Source organism: Stegodyphus dumicola, chromosome 2 (genome assembly GCF_044657685.1).
Source record: "Stegodyphus dumicola isolate Sdum_Otavi_A_Nest chromosome 2, ASM4465768v1".
Taxonomy (NCBI): Eukaryota; Metazoa; Arthropoda; class Arachnida; order Araneae; family Eresidae; genus Stegodyphus; species Stegodyphus dumicola.
Window position 1 is genome coordinate 153782854 of NC_140769.1, and position 22988 is coordinate 153805841.

At 30.2% G+C, this 22988-nt stretch overlaps 2 protein-coding genes and 1 long non-coding RNA gene across 5 annotated transcripts in view; 2 read left to right on the forward strand and 1 right to left on the reverse strand.

The window, feature by feature from the left end:
- Positions 1–4855, reverse strand: part of LOC118181376 (band 4.1-like protein 5) — a 128940-nt gene extending 124085 nt beyond the window's left edge. Inside the window, exon 1 of one of the 2 annotated variants that reach the window (XM_085811304.1) lies at positions 4572–4855. In XM_085811304.1, the coding sequence (XP_085667430.1) occupies positions 4572–4718 (147 nt within the window). In that variant the 5' untranslated portion in view covers positions 4719–4855. The remainder of the gene's footprint in view (positions 1–4571) is intronic. The other variant, XM_085811303.1, reaches the window with a different exon arrangement.
- A 919-nt stretch (positions 4856–5774) lies between these two features.
- On the forward strand, positions 5775–9622 carry LOC118199484 (uncharacterized). The gene has a single exon (XM_035371358.2). The coding sequence runs from the start codon at positions 7007–7009 to the stop codon at positions 8528–8530; it is 1524 nt and encodes a 507-aa protein (XP_035227249.2). The 5' UTR covers positions 5775–7006; the 3' UTR covers positions 8531–9622.
- Positions 9623–14771: 5149 nt separating this feature from the next.
- On the forward strand, positions 14772–21426 carry LOC146998618 (uncharacterized). Of its 2 annotated transcripts, none has more exons than XR_015039623.1 (3): positions 14772–15520; positions 18357–18494; positions 20939–21426. It is a non-coding gene; the product is annotated as an uncharacterized LOC146998618 (long non-coding RNA). The 2 variants fall into 2 exon arrangements; XR_015039622.1 differs by lacking the exon at positions 14772–15520 and adding an exon at positions 16019–16478.
- Positions 21427–22988: the final 1562 nt, after the last annotated feature.

Here is a 22988-nt window from a genome sequence, read left to right on the forward strand (position 1 = left end):
AGTGGTGTTGCGATTTATAGAAATTTGACTAGTGTATTAGATTGTGTACCAACGGAATTTACTCTAAGCAGTGTAAGAGATTACAAGATTCAGAAGCAGGCGATATTTGTATGGTTGATGTCATGCTAATGGACAGTCAAGATTTATTCTAATATCTGTACATGTTCATCCAACTGTTAATTCAGGAGATTTGAAGATGCTCTTGTTTAGCGAATTCATGAAATATTCTGAGACTACATTATTGATTGATGAAGCGTTTACTGTAGATACAGATGTTCCTATGATTATGAAGGGAGATTTCAATGCAGAAATAAAACAAAATGAAGAGGCATTTGGCTTTATGAAACATCATTTTAATCTCAATGTGCTGTCAAGTAACTATCCAAATACACTTGACAACTCATTTATATTAATTCAGAAGTCAAACAACAAAAATCAGTGTTATATTTTCAAAACTTCAATTTTGAAAATATAACGCTGATTTTTGTTGTTTGACTTCTGAATTAATATTTGTTCGGTGTGTTATTGTGTCTTAACTTATTTATAGATTTAACATTTACTAATATACTGTAGACATCATAAATTATGTACCTTATTTCTCATATCATCGACCAATTTTATACAGAGAAATTTTGAATGAAAAATGTAATAAATAAAAAGAAAAGAAAATATGTATGTGTAGAATCCTTTGTTTGCTTTATTTGATTTATAACATTCTCACACTTCCACTAGTAATCTTACACATTAAACACCAGTGGCTCTTTAAACTAAACAACAGAGCCTACAGTTAAAGTTCTACAGAGTTAAAACATTCATATAAAAGTTTCATACATAATAATTTATACATAGAGATCCTACTACATTGTTAAAAAAAGAAAAAACATTCATATAAATTTCATTTCAAAGATCCCCTCCCTACTCTATCTGATGTTATAAATGTTTGCGTGTTCATTGAGCAATGAACGATATGTGCGAACAATCATTTCAACATTAAATTAAAAAAAAAAAAAAAACTAAATCTAATATTGGGAGGGGGTAAAAAAGCATCATTTCACTACATTGTATTGTCATTCACAAACAATGTGTACACAAAATGTAGCTTATCAGGATAATTTAAAAATAGCTGATAAGATGATAATATTTTGACCACAGCAAGACTCATACTGAACAAACTACAGGCTTATAAAAATGAAATGTATCCTATTATCGATAATGTAATGTATAGTTTTTGTTTTGGTGTATCTATATTTAACTTCTCAGTAACAGCTGATTTCATATACAGTTATTGCATATTCCGTTCAGTGCGGAATATAAATACAAAAGCTAAGGCAAATCACAGAAGCTTAGCAAAAAATATATAAATAAATAAAAATCTGAAAGCCTTCAGATTTTATATTATAGCCAAAGGGGCATTTTTTAATGTTTTGTGTGTTACCTTTATTTATTAAATATCGTGTTCTTGGCACGTAAACCATAAAATTCAGTTCAACAGCAATAACACAAAATATTTTAAAGAGCATATCTTCAGAATTTCTGATACACAGTCTCGCACAGTGGAGATAAAAATGTTCCCCCCTTCCGTATAGTGTTGCCATGCTCACTTTGAAATCGTTGAGTTTCTTAATCAAAAACTCATAAATGCTTTACAAAATATGAAACAGATAATAAAACAAATTCCAAATTTGAGGTTCCAGATGCCTATATTCTGGTGGAGGATTACGTTATTCAAAATTTGATGGCTCTAGGTACCATTGTTTTATCACAATGCGAGAAACATACATACATTTATGCAGATTCTTCATTATTTAATTTCTTTAAATATAATACAGGGCTCTGATATTTGGTGGCAACAATTCAAAAAATGATTCATCCTTTATAGTGAATCAAAGCAAAATGCCAAAGCAAAATTAATAGCCCTTCTGGACAAATTGCCCCTTTGGGAATTTTTTCCAGAACTTAACGTTTTAAATATAAATATTGCTTCAGAAGCTTTATACTTTTAATGATAGAAATGAAAATAAAGAACATAAAATAGAAAAATGGATTGCAACAAGTAACTAGTTTTTAAATTAATATTATGATGTCAATTATTTAAATGACACAAAAACTTCTTTGTAAGACAAATCGAAAATGTTATACAACATTTTGAAAGCTTATAATACTTTAAGATTTAAGCCCAATACATGCCAAGTAATTGATCAAAAAACTAACTATTCTTTGTGAAACAAACTGAAAAATAATAATAATAATAATAATATGAGGATGACAGTAACAAATTCTAAAATAAATAAATAAAATGTGCAGGTGATATTTATTAATAAAGAGAAAAAACTGAAAGTTAATAAATCAATCTCTTTTACAATAAGAAATAATGTTTATCTTTCAAAATGCATTTAGCATTCATTTCTTGGCTAATCTTTGAAATATGGTAACAGGTAGTTTGGCGACATTTTGGTAAGGCGATAAAGGTTACTAGCTAGGACTTTAGCAGTGTACATGGATAAAGTCAAGACTGTGCGCAGTGCCATTTTTGTGCAATTCTGGGATTTTTTTTTAAGTGAGAATAGGTCGACGTGTACATGGTTACTGTGTATGTGGAATTCTTAAAAACGCGGCAAGCAGTTTGCGATTCTGCACTTTCTCCCAATTTCGCACCTAATCTTCGTCATGATTAAGCACTTTTGTTCCATAAAAGTTCTAGCATAAGCGTAATTCGGCTAGCAGATTGCTGGAAAAAAACGTTGAGTAAAAAAAAAACATGCCTTTACTTCATGAAAACAAAATGGCATCCAAACAAAAACTAGCAGGTTGCTGTAGCAGGGTTGGTCGCCAAATTTTCGCCAAAAAATCGCCGAGTTACCATAATCCAAAGATTAACCCATTTCTTTATCAGAACTGATGTTTTGTTTTCTATAATTAATTGATTTAATGTGCTTTACTGATTCATATGAGAATGACTCGCTGACTGTTTGAAAGAATCCAATTTAGGAAAGAGCCTGAAAATGTTTAAATAGTTTGTATGGGTTGCGATTCCGTGCACACAGAAAAAACTGGAAAATCTTGTACATTTACAATATAATCTAAATATGAGCATTACTATTGCTTCTAAGTATCTCGATTTACATGTGCTTGATAAGCATTAACTTGGATATCATAGGTAGCATGAAATTCAATATCCTAGGCTTTAACTGTTTCTTTTTATATTTAGCTAAATTTCCCGAATATCATTAAACATTCATTAAAACCAATAGGGATTGGTAACATGGTGGCCATGAAGAAATTTTAAAACACCCAACTTTAAAATATCTAAATCTTAAATTTTAGATATTTAGATTACAAATGCTCATAACTGTAATGAGTAATTTTAGTAAAAATTCTTATTTAATCTTTCTTATTTTCCCAACTGTATGAATTATATAATGAAACTTTTTACAAAAATTGGATGTTCAAATGACATCTAGATAACATTACATGATTAGAAGAATCAATTTTCGACTGCTAGAAACATCCGATTCCACATGCAGTGAACAAGGTTAATTATTCTGGTACACTCTGTCCAGTTATATCGCATGCTATGTTTCATTAATAGAACCTTTGTTCATATATATATATATATATGCCATTTAAGGAGTTTGTATTTTGAGTTATAAACAGAATATGCATTCTTTTCTTCAAATTAAATTATAACAAAATACTGGATTACAAATTAAGAGATAACAAAATAAGAAAAAATTTGCTTTTGTACTGGTTGACATATCAAAGCAAACATAACAAGACTAGTGCACAGTTCAAAGAAATGATACAGATTATAAAAGAAGCAACAAAATACTTAAATATCTCATTTATTATAACTCCAGTCAGACAAGAACAAACAGAAAATACAAAGATCTTAAATTTATATGTTTTCAGTCCAAATCACTGCACTGCATATGGTCACAATAAAATTACAGCTAGAAAATATTTAACATAGGGGTTTAATAAAATAATTTAGTAACTGTAACAAAGGGATTGAGAGAGAAGATTGTGGAGTGGGAAAAAGATAACAAATTTCAGAAATATAGAGCAATCACCACAAACAGAGTGAGACTGAATTTGCGATTTAATGAAAAAAAAAAAAAAAAAAAAAAAACTATTGCTATAATTCTGCAGTACTAGATCAGACAATTATCCGCCCATTATTATCCTCATTGGTTAGTTGGTATCAATTACTACATTAGCAACTTCTGTTGTTTTTAAATCTCAAATAACACAAAAGAAAAATAGCAAACATAATTATGGGGTTTAAGGATCGATCTTTTATTAATACCATAAAAAGTACTTCAGGTTGTTATAAATGATTCGATAAAAATTGAACGGAACAGATTTAATCTAATATAGTTTAAGATTGCATATACCAAAAAAAAAAAAAAAAAAAAAAAAAATGATGAACATACTATTAAAGCATATATTTATTTAAATGACACATGTACCTCTGCACATTTTAAATGAAAATAAAAGAAAAGCTTCAGAATAATTTCCAATTTAATCACGAAGCATGATGATAACGAAAGTGTATATTTACAAATACTTACCGATACTTCCACACTGAGGATAGAGCCATCGAGTAAAATTACTTTACACGGAATTATATTTTTGCTGTATCTAGCATTTTCATCACACTGGCTCTTTTTAATATTCTGAGAAGACTTTCCAAACCGTTTGCTAAAAAAGCGAAACATGCTGTTTTATTGTTTAAAACTCCGCTCCACTATATGTTTGTGAAAAATTAAAACCCTTCATAATACACATGCATAAAATTTTATGTTTATAGCACTCACAACACAGAGTCCTCCGGCACTCGAAACCCTTCTGCTATCAACTTGTTTAAGTTTCGAGAACAAGCAACCATAAGAAGCCCCCTGCCGGATTCTCTAATGGCTTGGTTTGAAGTAATAAGACACACCTCCCTTGATACTCGAAATACTTACCATTGAATAAGATATTAGATTGGCATAGTTTGGAGATAAATTTTTTATACATAATAAAAGTAAATATCGTCTATCGTTTATTTACTTCTGGTGCACGACTACAAAAAGAGAATGAAAATGAACATAGGCACATAGATTGCTGAAATGACGCATAGATTCACAATATACACTGCTGAAAACAGACCACCTTTGTAAGATAATTGTTCAGAATTCCTTGATTATGATGAATATAAAAAATAAAACACAGTTAAATATAAAACGTATTAATATTGCCAAAGTAGCGTATTATTCAATATTAATATACTGTCGACGCAGCGTTTTATATAATATTTCTTTCTGACTGCTGCTCACCGAGTGGTAAAATCGTTGAACACTGATAGTTCGACTTGGGTTCGATGCCAGGTAAACGGATTAGCTGCATGGGCATTTTCATGGCTTTTCCCATTTGTAATGTGGATACCAGCCGATTTCCCTTAGAATGTTCTCTTAGAAGACATCCTCCCCCTTAAACAGATATCCCTAACATGTTTTGCCATAAACAAATAAACTAAACCAAATTAATCCTTGCTGCTATTTCTTACGTGATATTTACTTCTGTTGCAGAAGAGAAAGTATAATTTATATAAGAACTCAGTGCCTCAAAGGGGTAAATATTGTTGGTATTACTGTTCTGCGGAAATTACCCTAAATTTTATCTGAATTTTTTTCAATTAATAACCAAGTTTTACCAAGAAGAATAGAATAAAACAGGTTTCTACAAGACTTTGCAACTTCGCCTTTGTTATTATTTTAATTTTTGGTCTTTGAGCAGAAAGACTTAAAAACAAAGCAAAATAAACTTTTAAGTGTTTTGATGTTTAATATTCATCATGGAAATTTAAAATGCTTCTTATACACATTTGCTATAAAACGCTCAGCGAAAAATAATGAATTAAAATACCCAATTTTTATATTTAACTGAGTAAAAATTTAATTGGTGAATAGTTCTTAAACAATATAGGTTATGTATCTAGAAATTGAATGATCCTGAATTGCCTCAATATTATCTCTCTGGCATTCTGGTATCAAAATGGCTCATTTTTTTATTCTTAGTCAGATGTTCAACACTAAAATATATATTATTCGTGAAATGTATTAACAATTATTCACCGTATGTGAGATATGACGAAAAATTATTCGCAGTCATTGTCACTTGTTCATTAATTGTGACAAGATAATATGCTTATTCCAGCTCAGCTTTGTTTCCCATGTAGTAATGATTTATTGAACTTTAACACAGCATATCTTTAAACCCTGAATATAAATTGAGAATGAATGTACTATTTATCTCTGATGTTTGGCTAAAAGATGTTGATATTCTCATAGAGAGCTCATGTATTAAAAAGCATCGTAAGAGTTTGTCACTGTCATGAGTCTGGAAAATGCTATGAAAAAAATGTAAAAAGCAATAAGTGGAAATTATATTATTTATGCATGTGAATGCAGTTTAAATTTTGCTTCATACATTCATGCATTGTAATGAACCTGATGGCACAAGGAAAATGAATGATGCAGAATCAAGGATTCATGAAAGAAAGTACTATGTATTAATTGAAAGGCTAAAAAAAAATATAATGTTAGCATTGTATACATCAAATTATTTCTATAAAGCATAGTAATAGTTGTTGATGAAAAATGCAGTATTTCATGCATGAGAAAACAGAATCCTTTTATGTGTGTCAATAAATTATTGAAAATGTGTGCTTGCAAAAATTGAAGCTTGAAATCCATTAATTTAAATTATAATCCAAATTCTCTTAAATATAGCTTAAAAAATTCATTTGCACATAGAAGTATTGCAAATTATAAATTACTTCTCTGCAACAAAAAGTTATACATTTATACATATATATAGTGCAAATGTTAAAAATTTCATGTGAAATAGCCAAATGAATAGGACAACAAAGAAATACCATACCAAATGTATGATTTATAAACCAACATGTGAAAGAAGTGTGGTATACATATAAATAATTTCAACAACAGCACATTTGGGAGACATGCATACAACCAATGATAAGGAATCATATGAATACAACATATCATTTGCAGATAAAGTCAAGTCAAAGAAACATATGCCAAATCACATACGCCCAAGACCACATGTATGCCATGTATGTTCTAAATCGTTTGAACACAAATGTTATTTAAATAGACATATGCTTGCCCACAATTCTGAGAAAACATATAGTTGTAATGTATGTAGCAAATCATTTGTACACATATATAGCTTAATGAGACATGTGCTGGTTCACACTGGAGATAAACCATATCAGTGTAATGACTGCAGTCTGTCATTTGCATGCAAAGAAACATTAAACAGACATATGGTTGAGCACACTGGAGAAAATACATATAAATGTGATGTATGTAGCAAATCATTTGCACATAAATGTAGCTTAATGAGACATGTGCAAATCCACACTGGGGAGAAACCTTATCAGTGTAACATGTGTAATATGTCATTTACTTGCAAAGTAGCTTTAAACAGACACGTGGTTCACCATACTGGAGAAAAACCATATAAATGTGATGTATGTAGCAAATCATTTGCCGAAAAATATTATTTAAATGCACATATGATTATTCACATTGGTAAAAAACCACATGAATGCAATGTATGTAATAAGTCATTTGCAAGAAAAGGTCATTTAAAAGCACATATGGTTACCCATATGGATGATAAAAATGAGCAATCACACCAGTGTGATGTGTGTAGTAAGTCATTTACATGCAAAAATACATTAATGATACACATGCGTATCCACACTACTGAGAAGACATTTCAATGCGGTATATGTAGCAAACTGTTTGCACATAAAGAGCTCTTAGCTGAGCATGTGCATATTCACACTAGAGAAAAAACATATAAATGTAATGCATGTAGCAGAGTATTTACAAGGAAAAATCACTTAAATTCACATGTGTGCATCCACAGTAATGGGAAGTCACATGAGTGCAATGTATGTAACAGATCATTTGTATGCAAAAGTGGTTTAAAAAGGCATATGTTTATTCATACTCGTGAAACAAAAAAAGTACATGAATGTGATATATGTAATAAAACATTTGGATACAGAAGTGTATTAAAGAAACATATGACTACACACAGTGGGGATAAACCATATAAATGTGCTATGTGCCCCAAATCATATGTACAAATACATGATTTAAATACGCATATGCTTATGCACAGTGGTGAAAAACCATACAAATGTGATATATGTAGTAAGTCATTTGCTGATCACATACGTGGAAAACCACATGAATGTAACATATGTAACAAGGCATTTGCAAGAAAAGGTCACTTAAAGGAACACATGCGTATCCACACTGGTGAAAAACCACATGGATGTGATGTGTGCAGTAAATCATTTTCAAAGAAAAGTATCTTGGATACACATATGCTTAGCCATACCGGTGAGAAACCTTATGTGTGTGATATATGTTCGAAATCATTTACACAAAAACGTAACCTAAGTGTACATATGCTTAGCCATACTAGTGAAAATCAGAGAAATTAGAAGCCTAGAATCAGTCTGTTGCATGCTGAGGACATATGGTTGAACATATTAATGAAAAATTGTAGGAGTGCAATATATTGTTGCTTTAAGGTGTAAAATCTGTCTAAGATGAAAGAAGCTGAAACTAAAAAACATGAATATGCCTATATTATGAAATGTATTTTGATTTTCCAAAAGTAATATAAAGATGATAAAAAAAAACATTCAACAGTGTAAAATTTCTGTAGCATAATATGAAAATCAATGTTTAAAATACCTTCAGTTTTTCTTTAAATGCAAAATTTTTATGCAAAGTGATAACATATACCCATTCATTTTTATGCTTTTTTTTTTTATTTTTATGCTTTTTATGTTTTTATACTAGAGGTGCCCACTTATAATGAACCACCTCAGTTTCATCAAGTGATATACAAATAAAGATCTTATGTTTCGCACATTATCATTCTATATCAAGGCAAGTATGCATGTTAACATAATGTAATGGTCTGTAAGATTCTACCAAGAACATTTTGTTCTCAGAAGAAGTTCAAAATTTTGTCATCAAAAAATTTATCCAAAAATTGTCACATGGCTTAATGTTTTAAGATACAGTACAAAGTCTGAGATTCAGAATCGTCGGTACTTTGGCCATGGCCGATTCTAGCAGAGGGCAAGTGGTGCACAGCATATGGGTTTAAAAATTTAAGGGCGACAAAATGAGTATCAAACCTATATTTCTGTAAAAAGGGCAGCCAATTTTAATGTGCACATGGGTGGCTGATGGTCTAGGGTCGGCACTGAATTCGACCATTCTATTTGTTAGGTTATCAGTTTAAACCGAGTAAGATGAGGTATAGACATGGCAGCAATAGGGCTTCCTTTACTGTTTATCTCAAGCAGAAAAATGCTATCCTCTAAAGGATGAAAGTGTTACCCTGGCAAATACCAATACATTGTCAATGAATGTAATGTCGTTTTCAGGGTGCCACTTCTCTAGACAGCAGGTACTTGAATGTGACATGAACAATATCAATTACTTTGAAGAAATATCTCATTTATAGCAAATATGTTTCTTTTTGTTGAGGAAGCAGGTGTTTTAATCAGTATTCTTCATTCCTAGATTTTTTTTTACATTATTTTTTTTTTATCTGGTGGTGGGATATTGAACATCTGGATTTTGGACTTTGTACTGTATTTATATTTCTATAACTTAAAGACTAATTGATAAAAATGCTCTGAAAGTTTGGTATTTTCTGATTATGTGCACCCATACCGAGAAGTCGTGAATCCACTGGCAACTTTGGAGAGCATTTAAGATCTTATTACCAACTAATTTTGTACCAGACAAAAGCCATTTAAAAAATGGCGGCATACTAACAATTCTATAAAAGAGCAATCAATCAATAAAAGTAAAAAGGGAAGACACACTGTTAATAAAATGCTTACCTTTTTCAAAATATACTGTAATTCTTTTGTACTGTAGTTCTTCCCATGTACACAGTCATGTGTTTTCTCTTGAAAGAACATCAGAAAAATGCACTACTTGGCATTCACATAATAACATCAGCATTGCACACTGACTAAAACAGGCACGTGCTTGCTTATCTGGGTTGCCAAATAAATAATTTTTGGTAATGTCATAGGCTGCCACATAGATATTTTGGTGACATATTGCTTTACCTCAACAATACTTTTTGTACCTTTTCAGTTAGGGTGAGGATAATCGGAAAGTAAAGAAATTTTTCCTGCTTGTAACAAAACATCATTTCGGATTTAATTCTGAAAACTTCTATATAAAATAATGAATTTCCAATTTATCTGAAATATGTAAAAATTAACTGTTAGTTTAATACATTTTTTTAAAATATTAAAACAAATCCAAATTATGACATTTACAGATTTATTTACATTAAAATATGGTACTGAACAAGTATTCAGTAAAGATAAGGTGCATCAGTTTTAAGTACTTTTTAAATTTAAAAATGAAAGACAAGAATATTTTTTTAATAATTTCTGTTACCTCTAAATTGAAGTAAAATCTTTCAATGTAACGGTAGTTTATAAAAAAAAAAATTTGAAATACAGTGTTTTGAACTCTACTGTGTTTAAAATAAAATTATATATTTAATACTGTAATTACATTTATGTATGATGGGATTTATGTGATTTGACTGAACCATTTCTTAATATATTTTTACAAACCAGTTTTTAAAGATGAATTCTAATATTTATTGCTGTTAATTTTTTACAATTCAGCATAGAACTGTTAAAAAAGTTAATAGCCAGTTTCTAGATTGAACTGAAAGAAGAAAAAAAAAACCTATGAATAATAATGAAGAAATTAATATGACTCTTAATACTGCATGGTTTACTTATTTATATTTCTACTACAGTTATTAGTATATTATATCAATGTATGCAGTGCATATGCAGGAAAACTATTGCAAGATCACACATGAATTTAGTAATAAATATTGTAATTTTTTTAATACCTAAAATAGTTATTTAGTGCAGCAAACTGATTGTTAAATTAGAAACACCAGGCTATCATTCAGGCTTTTACATTGTGTTGTTTGTTCACACAACTCCTCTGCAACAATGCAAGTTCAGTTTCAAAAAGAAAAAAAAATATTAAATCTTGGAACAAATTATAATTAAAAGTGAAATTTTTTAAAGGATTAATAATCACATTTACTATTACTAACCAAATTTCATTTTTTTTTTTTTTTTTTTTTCAAAACTACAATGACTAATTTATGGCATTCATTTATTCAATGTCATATGAAGGTATTCTTTAAGTGGATTTAAAAATTTTACTTCTTAAATCAAAACATGAATAAAAATGTACTAATTAATGAAATCATGTGACATTTAAAAATACATATAAGCATACAAAAGAAAAAATAGAGACAAACTTAATTTATTTATTAATTAACTTTGCAGTTTTTGATTAAATGATGAAAAAGAAAGTAACATGCAATATATATAATATATATGTATATATATACAAAGTCCAAAATCCAGATGTCCAACTTCCGGAATGATCTAATATCAGACTATATCTAGAAAATGTCGCTATAGATAGTGAAGAAAGTGAAAAAGAGGTTTTTGAGCATGAAACTTTTTTGACAGTTTAGCGAGACATGGCAGTTACAGGACTTGAACTGTGGAACTTTGTAACTGACAATGAAATAATATCTATCTATAAAGTTAAACAGAAAATATTAACACCAAAAACAAAGCAGCTTAAATAACTACATTAAAATAAATGTTTAATAAAACAAATAAAAATAAGTAAGTCTGAAATATGGAATCGCCTAAGTCCAAACGAGTCTGTATCTCGTACTTCGTACTGTATATGTATACACACACACATATATATGTCCAACACCCGCCATTTATTAAACTTGCTGGTTAATAAAATCAGCCACTTGTTAGATTCAAATTTGTATGAATGAAAACTAATACTATATACTAATCAATAGAAAAACTACCATTTTTAAGCTCATCTTTAGGAAAAGACTGATTTTTCAGTAGCAGAATATCCTACTCTTACCCATCAAAGCTGTTTATAGTTCATCCATTTGACTTATTCCATGGTTACATGATCTAGCATGGTGGACATCTGTAGTTTAATTATTGTTCAGGTAGTGCTTCAGTGTTATGAGTTTGACAAATTTTTCTAAAGCTCCCCAATTCTTGTAAATGTCAGAAACTGTTTTTAGATAAAAACATTGTGAATAAGTGACTATTGATTTTTGAATGCTAGATGATAGCAGATGGAAGTGGTTAACAGCCTAATGGAAGTCACTGAACACTGCTAGTTAGGCTTTGCTTCGAACTTCCAATGCTAGCCGGATGTGCTTTTCATTTACACCACAAAGGCACATAGTAAGGAAGGATGAAAACCTTACAAGTCCTCTCTTCACTTAGCTCTCAAGTGCTTTAATAGTTCTCAAGTCCTTCAATAGCTCTCAAGTGCTTTCATATAATCAAATAAACAAAGGACATAGAAATGAAACTTCTGTGTTCCATCTTTTAGGGTTTCTTTGTTCAAAATCTTCCCTTTGAGACACACATACTATTATGCTCACTGGGAGTTTTTAAAAAAGTTCAGGAAATGCTTCTTAGCAGCATTGTACATTCTCAGTCCTTGAATGGAAAGAGAATGGTCATTGCAGGCTAAAAAAGACAGAAATAAAATATTGGTCATGCCTGTAATTTTCATGAAATGGCAGATTGACATAACAGGCAAAGTACAGTTTTTCTGTGCACTAAAAACATGAGTTCTGAAATTTAATAAATCAATGGAAGAAACATTTTTTATTTGCAGTTTGCTTAACTTGTGGCGTTTTGAAAATTTCTAAGCAAAAGGATTATTTTACCTTAGAATAAAAGAGACGCTAAAAGATTTAAACTGGGAATTTCCCAAACAGAACTACAAAATAAATGAAGAACTGCATTTAGTGAACTAATAAAAAATCCTCTTTTAAAGGAAGTGCAAAGAGGACAGAAACTCCAGGAACACTGAAACAATTTTTCTAGAAAGGTTTCAAGCTATGTAACTAAAAGATGCTCCTTTTTCTGGAGTTACTTTAACTATAAAAGCTGTAGATTTTGCTAAAATGCCAGGACAGAATTTTGTATGGAATACCTTCCAAGAAATAACATTGTTCATTGAAAGTACATGGTGAGAAACCAGAGGCAGATCTTTATGCTGATAACTGAATAAAGGATATTTTAACTGAACAAAATGAATTTACGCTACACAACAGACAAAAATAGATTGTGTTACAAAAAATAACAAGAATACATATTATTACAGATATTTAAAAGTAAATCAGCAGCTGTTTTAAGAAACTGGAGAAATGCATTGCTGTTTTATTAATGTGCAATATGGATGCAGAAATTAAGAAAACACAGTTAATTATTCACAAAAGTAGAAAACACATCATGAGTCAAGAATTTGCCTCTAAAACCTAACACTACAAGAACTTATAATTGAGAAGTAATATTTTTATTGCTTTTTAATGGGACTGAAAAAATAGCTTTACTGTTAACCTGTGATTTTGTCCTGATAAGCATTAAATGCTTTCAAATGTCATTGTTGGAAAGATGTCATTCAAAGAAGGATGAACAAAACTGAATCTTTTGAAAATATAAGCAATTTGAAGAAAATAATTAAGTGGCTATCTTTGCTAGAGGCCATGCATATTATAGTCAGTGCTGAGACAGTCTCTTAAAACACAGTTAAAAACTGTTTCTGAAAATGTGACTTTTTAAGTAGAAGAAGCCTAAAGGAATTGCAAGCTATGGCTAGTGTTTCAGACATTAGTAAGAGACGTTATGAAGATTCACTTAATGTTTCAATTGATTAATATTGAGACAATATGTGAAAAAAATGGCTATGCTGTTACAGAAAGTGTTGAAAATTACAAAAACTGGCAACAAAAGTATTGTAGAAGAAAGATAATGTGCCAATATCATTCAAATCTCAAAAAGCACTGCAAATTCTTAGGAAGAGTCTTGAATTGAAAATGTTGATCAAAAAGCTATCAGCAGTTTTACGAACTTGGGAATACAATTAAAAAACTGTTAATTAACGATATGAAAGAAAGATGGATAGAGTAACTTTTTGTAAACATTCAGAATTCAATCAAGTGCATAATTATTAAAATATTTTTATAATTAAAAAATAATTTCAAAATTGCATAGTTTAATTTTAGCACTAATTTTTATTATTATTTTACATATTAATTATTAGATTAGTTGTTAGTTATTATGTTACTATATATATTTAAAACTGATATTTAGCCTGTAATACACAAATTCCCATGTTTGGAATGGAAATGATTTCATTAAGCAGTGGTTATTGCATTGAAGCGGTGGGGGAAGTGATTTTAATAAGCTTAGTGATTTATTTGCTTATACAATTAACATGTAAATTTGCTTATACAAGCTAAAAAAGAAGCTTAATAAAGATATAAGAAAACTTATATCTTTATTAATTACTTCACCTTACTACATCCTTATGAATATTTTAAAGTCAATTGCATTTTTAAATTTGTCTTTTGAATTTTGTTTTCATTTTCCTATATGTATGTAAATATTACATATATAGTATATATACATGACTTCAAGCTAATAATTATTGATTTTAATATTACTTAAAAGCACTGAAGTTTAATTTTTTTCATACCATTTGAAAGGTGAAGAATTACACAGTTTTAGTCAATATACGAGGGCTATCCAGAAAGTAGATTACGTTTTGGAATAAAAAAATAAACAAAGTATAGGAAACAAATTTTATTATATACAGATGAAAGCCACACTCAAATACTACTTTTCTACATAGTCACCATACAAATTAAGGCATTTATCGTAGCGATGTACGAGCTTGGAAATTCCTTCGTCGAAAAATTCGGCCGCCTGCGCCTTCAACCACTTCGTTACCTCTTCTTGCCTTCCATCTTGCACAAAACTTGTGGTAACCAAGCTTTTCGCTGATGATTTCGTGCAACAAACTTCGCGAAATTTGTGGAAAACTCAAAGAAAGTTCCGTTATTGTGATATTTCGATTTTCACGGACTTTAGCATCGACTTTTTCGAGAAGTTCGGCGGTCACTATGCTGGGTCTCCCACTTCGATCTTCGTCGTGAACATTGGTTCGGCCATTTTGAAATCTTATGACCCACTGACGCACTCCACCTTCAGTGATAATGTTGTCCCCATACACTTCACGAAGCTGCCGATAGATTTCTATCGGTTTACAGTTTTTTGCAGTCAGAAACCTTATTACTGAGCGCACCTCGCAGCTCGCGGGATTTTCAATTAACGCAGACATTTCAAACCGTCACAGTATCTGAACGGAGCACAGCACGAACCTCTCACTAGCACGGCTAGATGCAGACTGAGCTGCGCAACGCTCTGACCTCAAGATGGCCGCGCTAGCCCCGCCCCTAGCGGACACAGACGGAAACGTAATCTACTTCCTGGATGGCCCTCGTATAAGTAAGAACTTTTAATTAAATGAATAAAATAAATTTTTCTTACTTAAAATCTGAATTTTCAAAACTGAAGTAAAGAGAAATTATTTATATTAAAATATACACAAATACATAAAGATGATAATAATAACTGGATCTTTTTCATAATAGGACAACACATACTAGTTTTCTCTAGAATAATGCACCAACTTTGAATATATACATTTATCATCAGCTCATTTTAATTGTGGTGATTTTTTCCTAAATGGCATTTATTAAGTTAATTATTTCATTAAGCAAAGAATAATATAGAATGATAAAAACTTTTTATTTATAATACTTATTTTGAAAATAAGAACAACATGATGTTACATAATGATGGTCAACATGCAGTATTGGTGTATATGGTTACCTACCAGCAATGTATGAAACATCTGCTTCTATAGAATATCTGGCATTTTTAGGCAAAGTATAAAATATTTGAATTATTATATACTTTTGCTAGGCATTTTATATAATACCCAGGCATTCTATAGAATGACAATACCCTTTAGGCAAAATTTGAAAAAAAAAATGTCATAATAAGGCTATTGTTCTTTCCTAAAAAATATGTTTATTTTGAAAAAATGAGACTGCCATTAAAAAACTTTTATTCAAAATACATAAAAAAAAACTGGTACACCATAATAAATTTGTATTCTCTGTCTGGCTGTGACTGAAAATCAATAAGATATGTCTGACAATGAGAATTTAATTCAGAAATAAATTATAAGTTTCACAACAATGCCCTTTTTAATACCTTTTTGTTTTTTTTTCTGGCAGTACTCTCAAAGGTGGATGTACAGTTCAACATAATTCCATATAATGTTTTTGGATTTGGTTGAAAGTTCTTTCAACATTCCGTCATGACCTATGTCCAGTAGCCAAATGAGCTTCATGAAGTATGTGAAATAACTCAGTGCCCAAGACATAATAACTATATGGTAGTGACATCTTCTTTACATGATATAAAATGAGTTTATATTTGTTTCCCATAAACATCACATCATAGCGACACAGAAACCCTAATAGTCCTGTGGTTCCTTTTTGGTAGTCATTTTGCTCTTTTATTTACATGCTTTATTAACTTTTAGTAAGTAGTTTCAGTAATTGGAAATGTATTTTATACTTTGCCATTTAGCATTCTATGTAATCTGGAAAATTTTTAATCATTTCATATGTTGCTGACGTTCAAACATTCTTTAAAATGCCGAGGTATTCTATAGAATGCCATTTCATACTTTGATGGTAACATATACGTAAAAAAGCAAATTTAAAGTTAAAATACTTAAAAAATGCGCAAACATATAAAAGATTTAATTATCGAACCATATATTTCTGGAGAAAACTGCTTGGTACTTTATTATCTTGTAATGGAAAAGATCCTAAAAATTTATATACAACATGAATTTTAATATTAATGCACCGTCTACTTTTGTTTCAACTACAAGTTAAGTGATAGAATTTTTTCTTTTCCTACAATGTTTATAATTGTTTGAAATATGAACACATGAAAAAAAATCTATATCCATACAACAAGTATAATATCAAATAAATTTGCATTTTCTGATGAATTTGTGTGAAGTTTTGTGAAACTAAATTGTTACCAAGCTTTTAATGCTGTTTACTTTTGCACATTAATATACAAACCAATGCAAACCAATTTTTGCAATGCTTAAAAATTCTTCCGAGTCGATATTTGCATAAACTGTTGGGAAAAAAGGAAAATATTTATTTCATCTGTAATATTTTCTGCAGAAATGCAACTCCAGTTTTGGATTTATACCTGTCCTCATCAGAACAATATTTTTATTCTAATTAAAGTTGTTTGCCAGACTTTTTCAAATACATAAATGAAGGGGAGGGGAAATTATATTAATATGCCTATCAATTAATAGATACTAGCATTATGAATTTTTTAACTGCTTGATTTTTAAAATAGCTTCAAATTTTTTAACTACAGTACAGAGAATTTGTACTTCTTAAAATGTATAAAAATATAATAATACAAATGTACATGTAATGTGTTACAACCTTTAAAAGGTGGTAAAGTTATAAAAAAGTTTCACCAATTGGGGGTGGAAAATAGAAGTCCAATCTCTCTTTGAAGTAGGCTCTGGCAACCATTGTTCCATGTAATGTGGACATGACAACAACAGAAGTTCCACCTCCTTTTGGCTCGGATTGCAAAGGAAACTACCAAAGACTAGAACCTTTTAGAAGGTGGCCTTTGTTAACTTTTAGATAAGAAACTAGGAGAAGGCAACCCGTAAAGTTGCTATTTTATAGCTGGAAGTAATTGCCAAATGATGGAATATTAACTTTTGCAAACACTGCCTTATATCAACAGACCTTGGTCACAAATATTTCTTAAATATGCCTACAATCAATGCATATTCAGTATTGGTTTTAGTTTGTTTTTCAAACCAGATATAATTTAGAATTACGTATATTGATTAAAAAATTTAATTTATACATAAAAAGTAATGTTTAAGCATTTGTTTCTTGCACAAACTGGTAAATTGCATTAATTTTTTATAAAGATTAAGTAACAAATTGAGTTTTATACATACGCATACTTGCCAACCTGCGACACCCAAAAACCGGGAGAATTCTTTTAGAAATCAGATTTATTTTCAATGAAAAAGGTTTTTAATTGATAAAAATATATTTTGTAATAATGAATTACCTCCAAGTCATTACTAATTTATATCTAAAAGTTTAGTTATTAATTCTTAAATGCAAACAGAACATTCTGCATTAATAACTTTTTGGTCTTTTATTTCCAAAGAAAAAAATTTACTTTTCGTTTTCTTCAATAGAACTCATGTTGTCCCTATGTTTTTGTACACAAACATGTTTGAAACCATCGGTCCTTCCACCCTGCGAAATCGAAAAATCGCAATGACGAATGGTACACATCACAAATGCATTATATTTCCTTGAGGAAATATTAGAAGGTAAGTCATCTGTGTATGATTTTTTAAATGTACATGAATATTTTATTTTCATAGACATAACTAATATGAAATATCTTAATTTCTTAAACTATTTCTCGAAAGCACTTACGTTCACACAGGATAACGATAAGATGAACGAAATAACAACCTCGATCTTGTTTGTGCTCATTGGGTAATATATACCAGATGAAATGCAATGGTATTTGATGCTCATTGGAGAAATGGAACATGATGTTTTCGGACAAATGCTTTCACTCACAGATGTGCCATAATTTCTCACTGATGAAACTACTTTGGTTTTCTATGCGGTCTAGAGGAAAACCAGGTGCTTTCAGGCACCCCAAATCACTTTTTTGGCGATGCAGATAATGAAGTATTAAGCCAAGCTACATAAAAATCGTAAGAAATTTTAAGATTAAGAGAAAGTCGGGAGAAATATGGTGTAAATCGGGTTGGCGGGAGAATGGTTGGAAATCGGAAGAGCTGGCATATATGTTAACCAAATCTCTTTGTATTTTTGTGATATTATTAGCATCATTTTTCTTTTTCGTTTGGGTATTTTTATTTAATATTAAAAAAATAATTATTGATTTTTTCCCTCCTTTGTATTGTAGTAAATATTTCATCATTCAAACTGTACTACTGTTTGTTTTTCTAATTCCTTTAATGTGTGTATTCTTTTTATTATTATTCTTTAGTTTAAAAAAACATTTTATTAATTTGATTTTCATTGTACTGCAATGCATTTTTCAGATGACAGTATTAGTGCAGAAACCTAGAAAGCAGGTGAATTATGCAAAACACACTGAAAGTTTTTTTTTTTTTTCCTGCAAATTAACATTCCACTGTTGAGTGAAAATGAAAAGGAATTTATGAAACTGTATAGTTGTGTGTAGCATGAATATCATCATACAGAGGCCAGGGAAGGTCATCGGGCAGTAGCATCCTCAAAATCTGAGGGTTAGGAGAGCAGAATTCCAAACAGGCCAATACAGTCAAAAGTCGTTAATTCGGACACCCATAATCCGGACCTCAAAGCTACAAACTTTCTGCGCATGCGTCGCGTTGACGCATGCACGTAAGACCTTTACCGCTGCTAATTTGCGTGTGCGCGTGCGCAAAATACGTTTACGAATGCGAATTTAATGTATAACGGACGGGATAAGCTAAGCTAAAATTATCTAATTATCTATTTCAGTTAATGTTGCAGATTGCGTTGTTCCTTAATCTTCGAATTGGATCCGGATTATTATTTTTTTGCAGACTGTTAGAGCAATTTTATAAAAGTAAGCTTGAACTTTCGATTATGTCAAATAGAATTTCCGATATATATTTACTAATATGTAAAGGATATACAAAGCGAAAGTATCTTTCGAGTCCATTATACAAAAAGTGGAATTGCTTCAAAAAATGGATAAAGTTTATCTAAACTTTAACGTTTGTTTATCTAAACTTTGTTTATCTTTAACGCCGCCGCGGCGTGCATTGAATTGGAAGTTGATCTGTCAGCACTATCCTTATCTTAAGAGCAGATGTTTTTATTTTATTTGGCTTATAATTGCTTACTCAATGTAGTATTTCATCTCGTCTTTGATATGATTTAAATCAAATGCCTCGTCATTATAATTCGCTTCCGATAGCGAAGAAAGTAACAGAGGTTATTGAAAACGAAAAAATTTCGATTGACAAATTAGTCGGTATTCTCGACACAGCAATTATAGCACTTGAACAGCGGAACTTTGTAACTGAACAAGAAATTATGTCTGTTTATAGAATTAAAGAGAATGTATTATAACATAAAAAACGAAGCAACTTAAACAACTTAAATTGAAAGAAATGTTTAATAAAGTAAACAAATAAATATTAAGCTTTTTTATTTTGTAAATTTTGATACCCTTTAGATCATAATTGTTCTTTATTTCGTAAATTACGGTTTCATATTTTTAATTTTATAATTTCTGCATGCCATTTTACCAGATTTAAACTGATGATCTATAATCCGGAATCGCCGAAGTCCCGACGAGTCCGGATTAACGACTTTTGACTGTATTTCAATCAGAGCCATCCTTTTGAGATGCTGCAACTCTGACTTATTTTTCGGCCACCATCTTCAACATGTTAAGCAATATCAGTTTTCTTTTTTTCTACATTGTTAATAATAAATGATAGAAGTATGAAATATAAACATATGTGAAAACAATATTAAGAAAATCTAATATATTTTATACTTATACAGTCAAAAGTCTTTAATCCGAATGTCCATAATCCGGACCTCAAAGCTACAAACTTTCTGCGCATGTGTAAATGCATTAATGTGTTTACGCATGCGCGTTTAATGTATAACAGACAGTATAAGCTAAGCTAAAATTATCTATTTCAGTTAATGTTGCAGATTGCGTTGTTCCTTAATCTTCTAATTGGATTCGGCTTATTATTTTTTGCAGACTGTTAGAGCAATTTTATGAAAGTAAGCTTGAACTTTCAATTATGTCAAAAAGAATTTCCGATTCTGGAGCTGCCAAAGGATCTACAAAGCGAAAGCATGCTTCGATGTCCATCAAACAAAAAGTGGAGTTGCTGCAAAAAATGGATAAAGGCATATCCTTTGTTTCTCTAACCATTCCGAAATCTGTTTATCAATTTCACGCTGCTCTGCGAGGGTTGGGACGTCGGGGCGCGAAATGAACTGGAAGTTGATCTGTCAGCACTATCCTTATCTTCAGGGCAGATGCTTGTTTATATTTGGCTTATAATTCCTTATTAAATGTAGTATTTCATCTCGATGTACTCTGTCTTTAATATGATTTAAATCAAATTCCTCGTCATTATAAATATGACTAATACACATCAAACAGTTTTCTGGTTGCAATTTTCTAATTTGGACTATGCGTAATATATGCTTTACGCATGCACACGTTGAAAGAAATGTTTAATAAAGTAAACAAATAAATATTAAGCTTTTTTTTTTGTAAATTTTGATACACTTTAGATCATAATTGCTCTTTAATTCATAAATTACGGTTTCATATTTTTAATTTTATAATTTTTGCATGCCATCTTACCAGATTTAAACTGATGAACTATAATCCGGAATCGCCGAAGTCCCGATGAGTCCAGATTAAAGACTGTATAATAAAACATGAATAATAATAATAATTATAATAACAGAAACATATTATTAACAATGACCAGTTTGGATTTCTATTAAATAGAAGTTCTACCAAAACTGAGTGACTAACAAATTATTGGAATTTCGGTTATGCAATGCTATAAATCAGTAATTTATTTGTTAACTCTTTAAGATAAAAAAGATATATTTTATCATTGATATAACTTGAAACACTTCTGAAGAAAAGCCACTTGAAATTCACAAAATAACTCAGAGAAATTAGCTAAAATATGAACAAGTTTACTTTTCTCCATGGGTAATTTATCTTCTGATTGTTCAACATATGGGTATAAATATGGCAGCTATTTCCGAGGAGGGGGGAATGAAATTCACTTAAACCATTAATTCCTTTACATCATCATTCCAGTGGCATTTCAACATGTTGGTGGGACATGAGCTTTAAAATTAAACTGTTCACTATTCACCAGTAAATCTGTTTCCAGACAAAAATTACATATAAATTTAGTAATAGTACTGATATCCATGTCTTACAAATGAATATTTCTTTATCATATTCAGAGACTAAAATGGAGAAAAAATTATTGTTTTAAATGCCAATTATATTTCATTATCTAAATATTCTTCCCCTTAAATTTTTCACACAGTTTGTAGATCTGGAAATCCTATCACTATACATAACAATAAATTAAATACTACTATCAAGCCAGATGAACAAATTATGTAAGATATTTCTGGCATTAACAAAATAAAATGTTCTAGGTCATAAAGTATTACAACTTTATAACTATGCAAATCTGATAGGAAGTACAAGAAGTAATTTTGAGAAAACTTAGTAATGTTGTTATTGAACATGGTACATATAATTGTGTCTATAAACTTAGTAATGTTGTTATTGCACATGGTACATATAATTGTGTCTATAAAAGTCAATAATGGCTATTTTCATAACCATTGGTCATAGATAAAGTAATAGTATTGATTTAAAGGCATCACACATTTTATATTCATAGAATAAAATATGACTGATATTCATAACAACAGGCCTAAAATCACTAGATTCCATTCAGTAAGTTTTCACAACAGTCTAACATAACTTAAGTGGATTTAGAATGTCAAATAAAATGTTCAATTTCAGCATATCATAAAATATTGTGGGCCACCAGTGACACTTCACTCCAATATTACATTTAATACAGTGGGCTCATGGAGGGAAACTGAATCATCATATCATATCATATATGATATGCTGGGAGTAAAGAGGTTAATGATGCACATTTCATGATTCATAACATTATTCTACATTTCTCCTTTACAATAAATATATTTCAGTTAATGGTTAATTATTAAATATTTAAGAGTAAAAA

Excerpts from the sequence above, each read along its gene's own strand:
- LOC118199484 (XM_035371358.2), top strand. The coding sequence starts at position 7,007 with ATGCATACAACCAATGATAAGGAATCATATGAATACAACATATCATTT.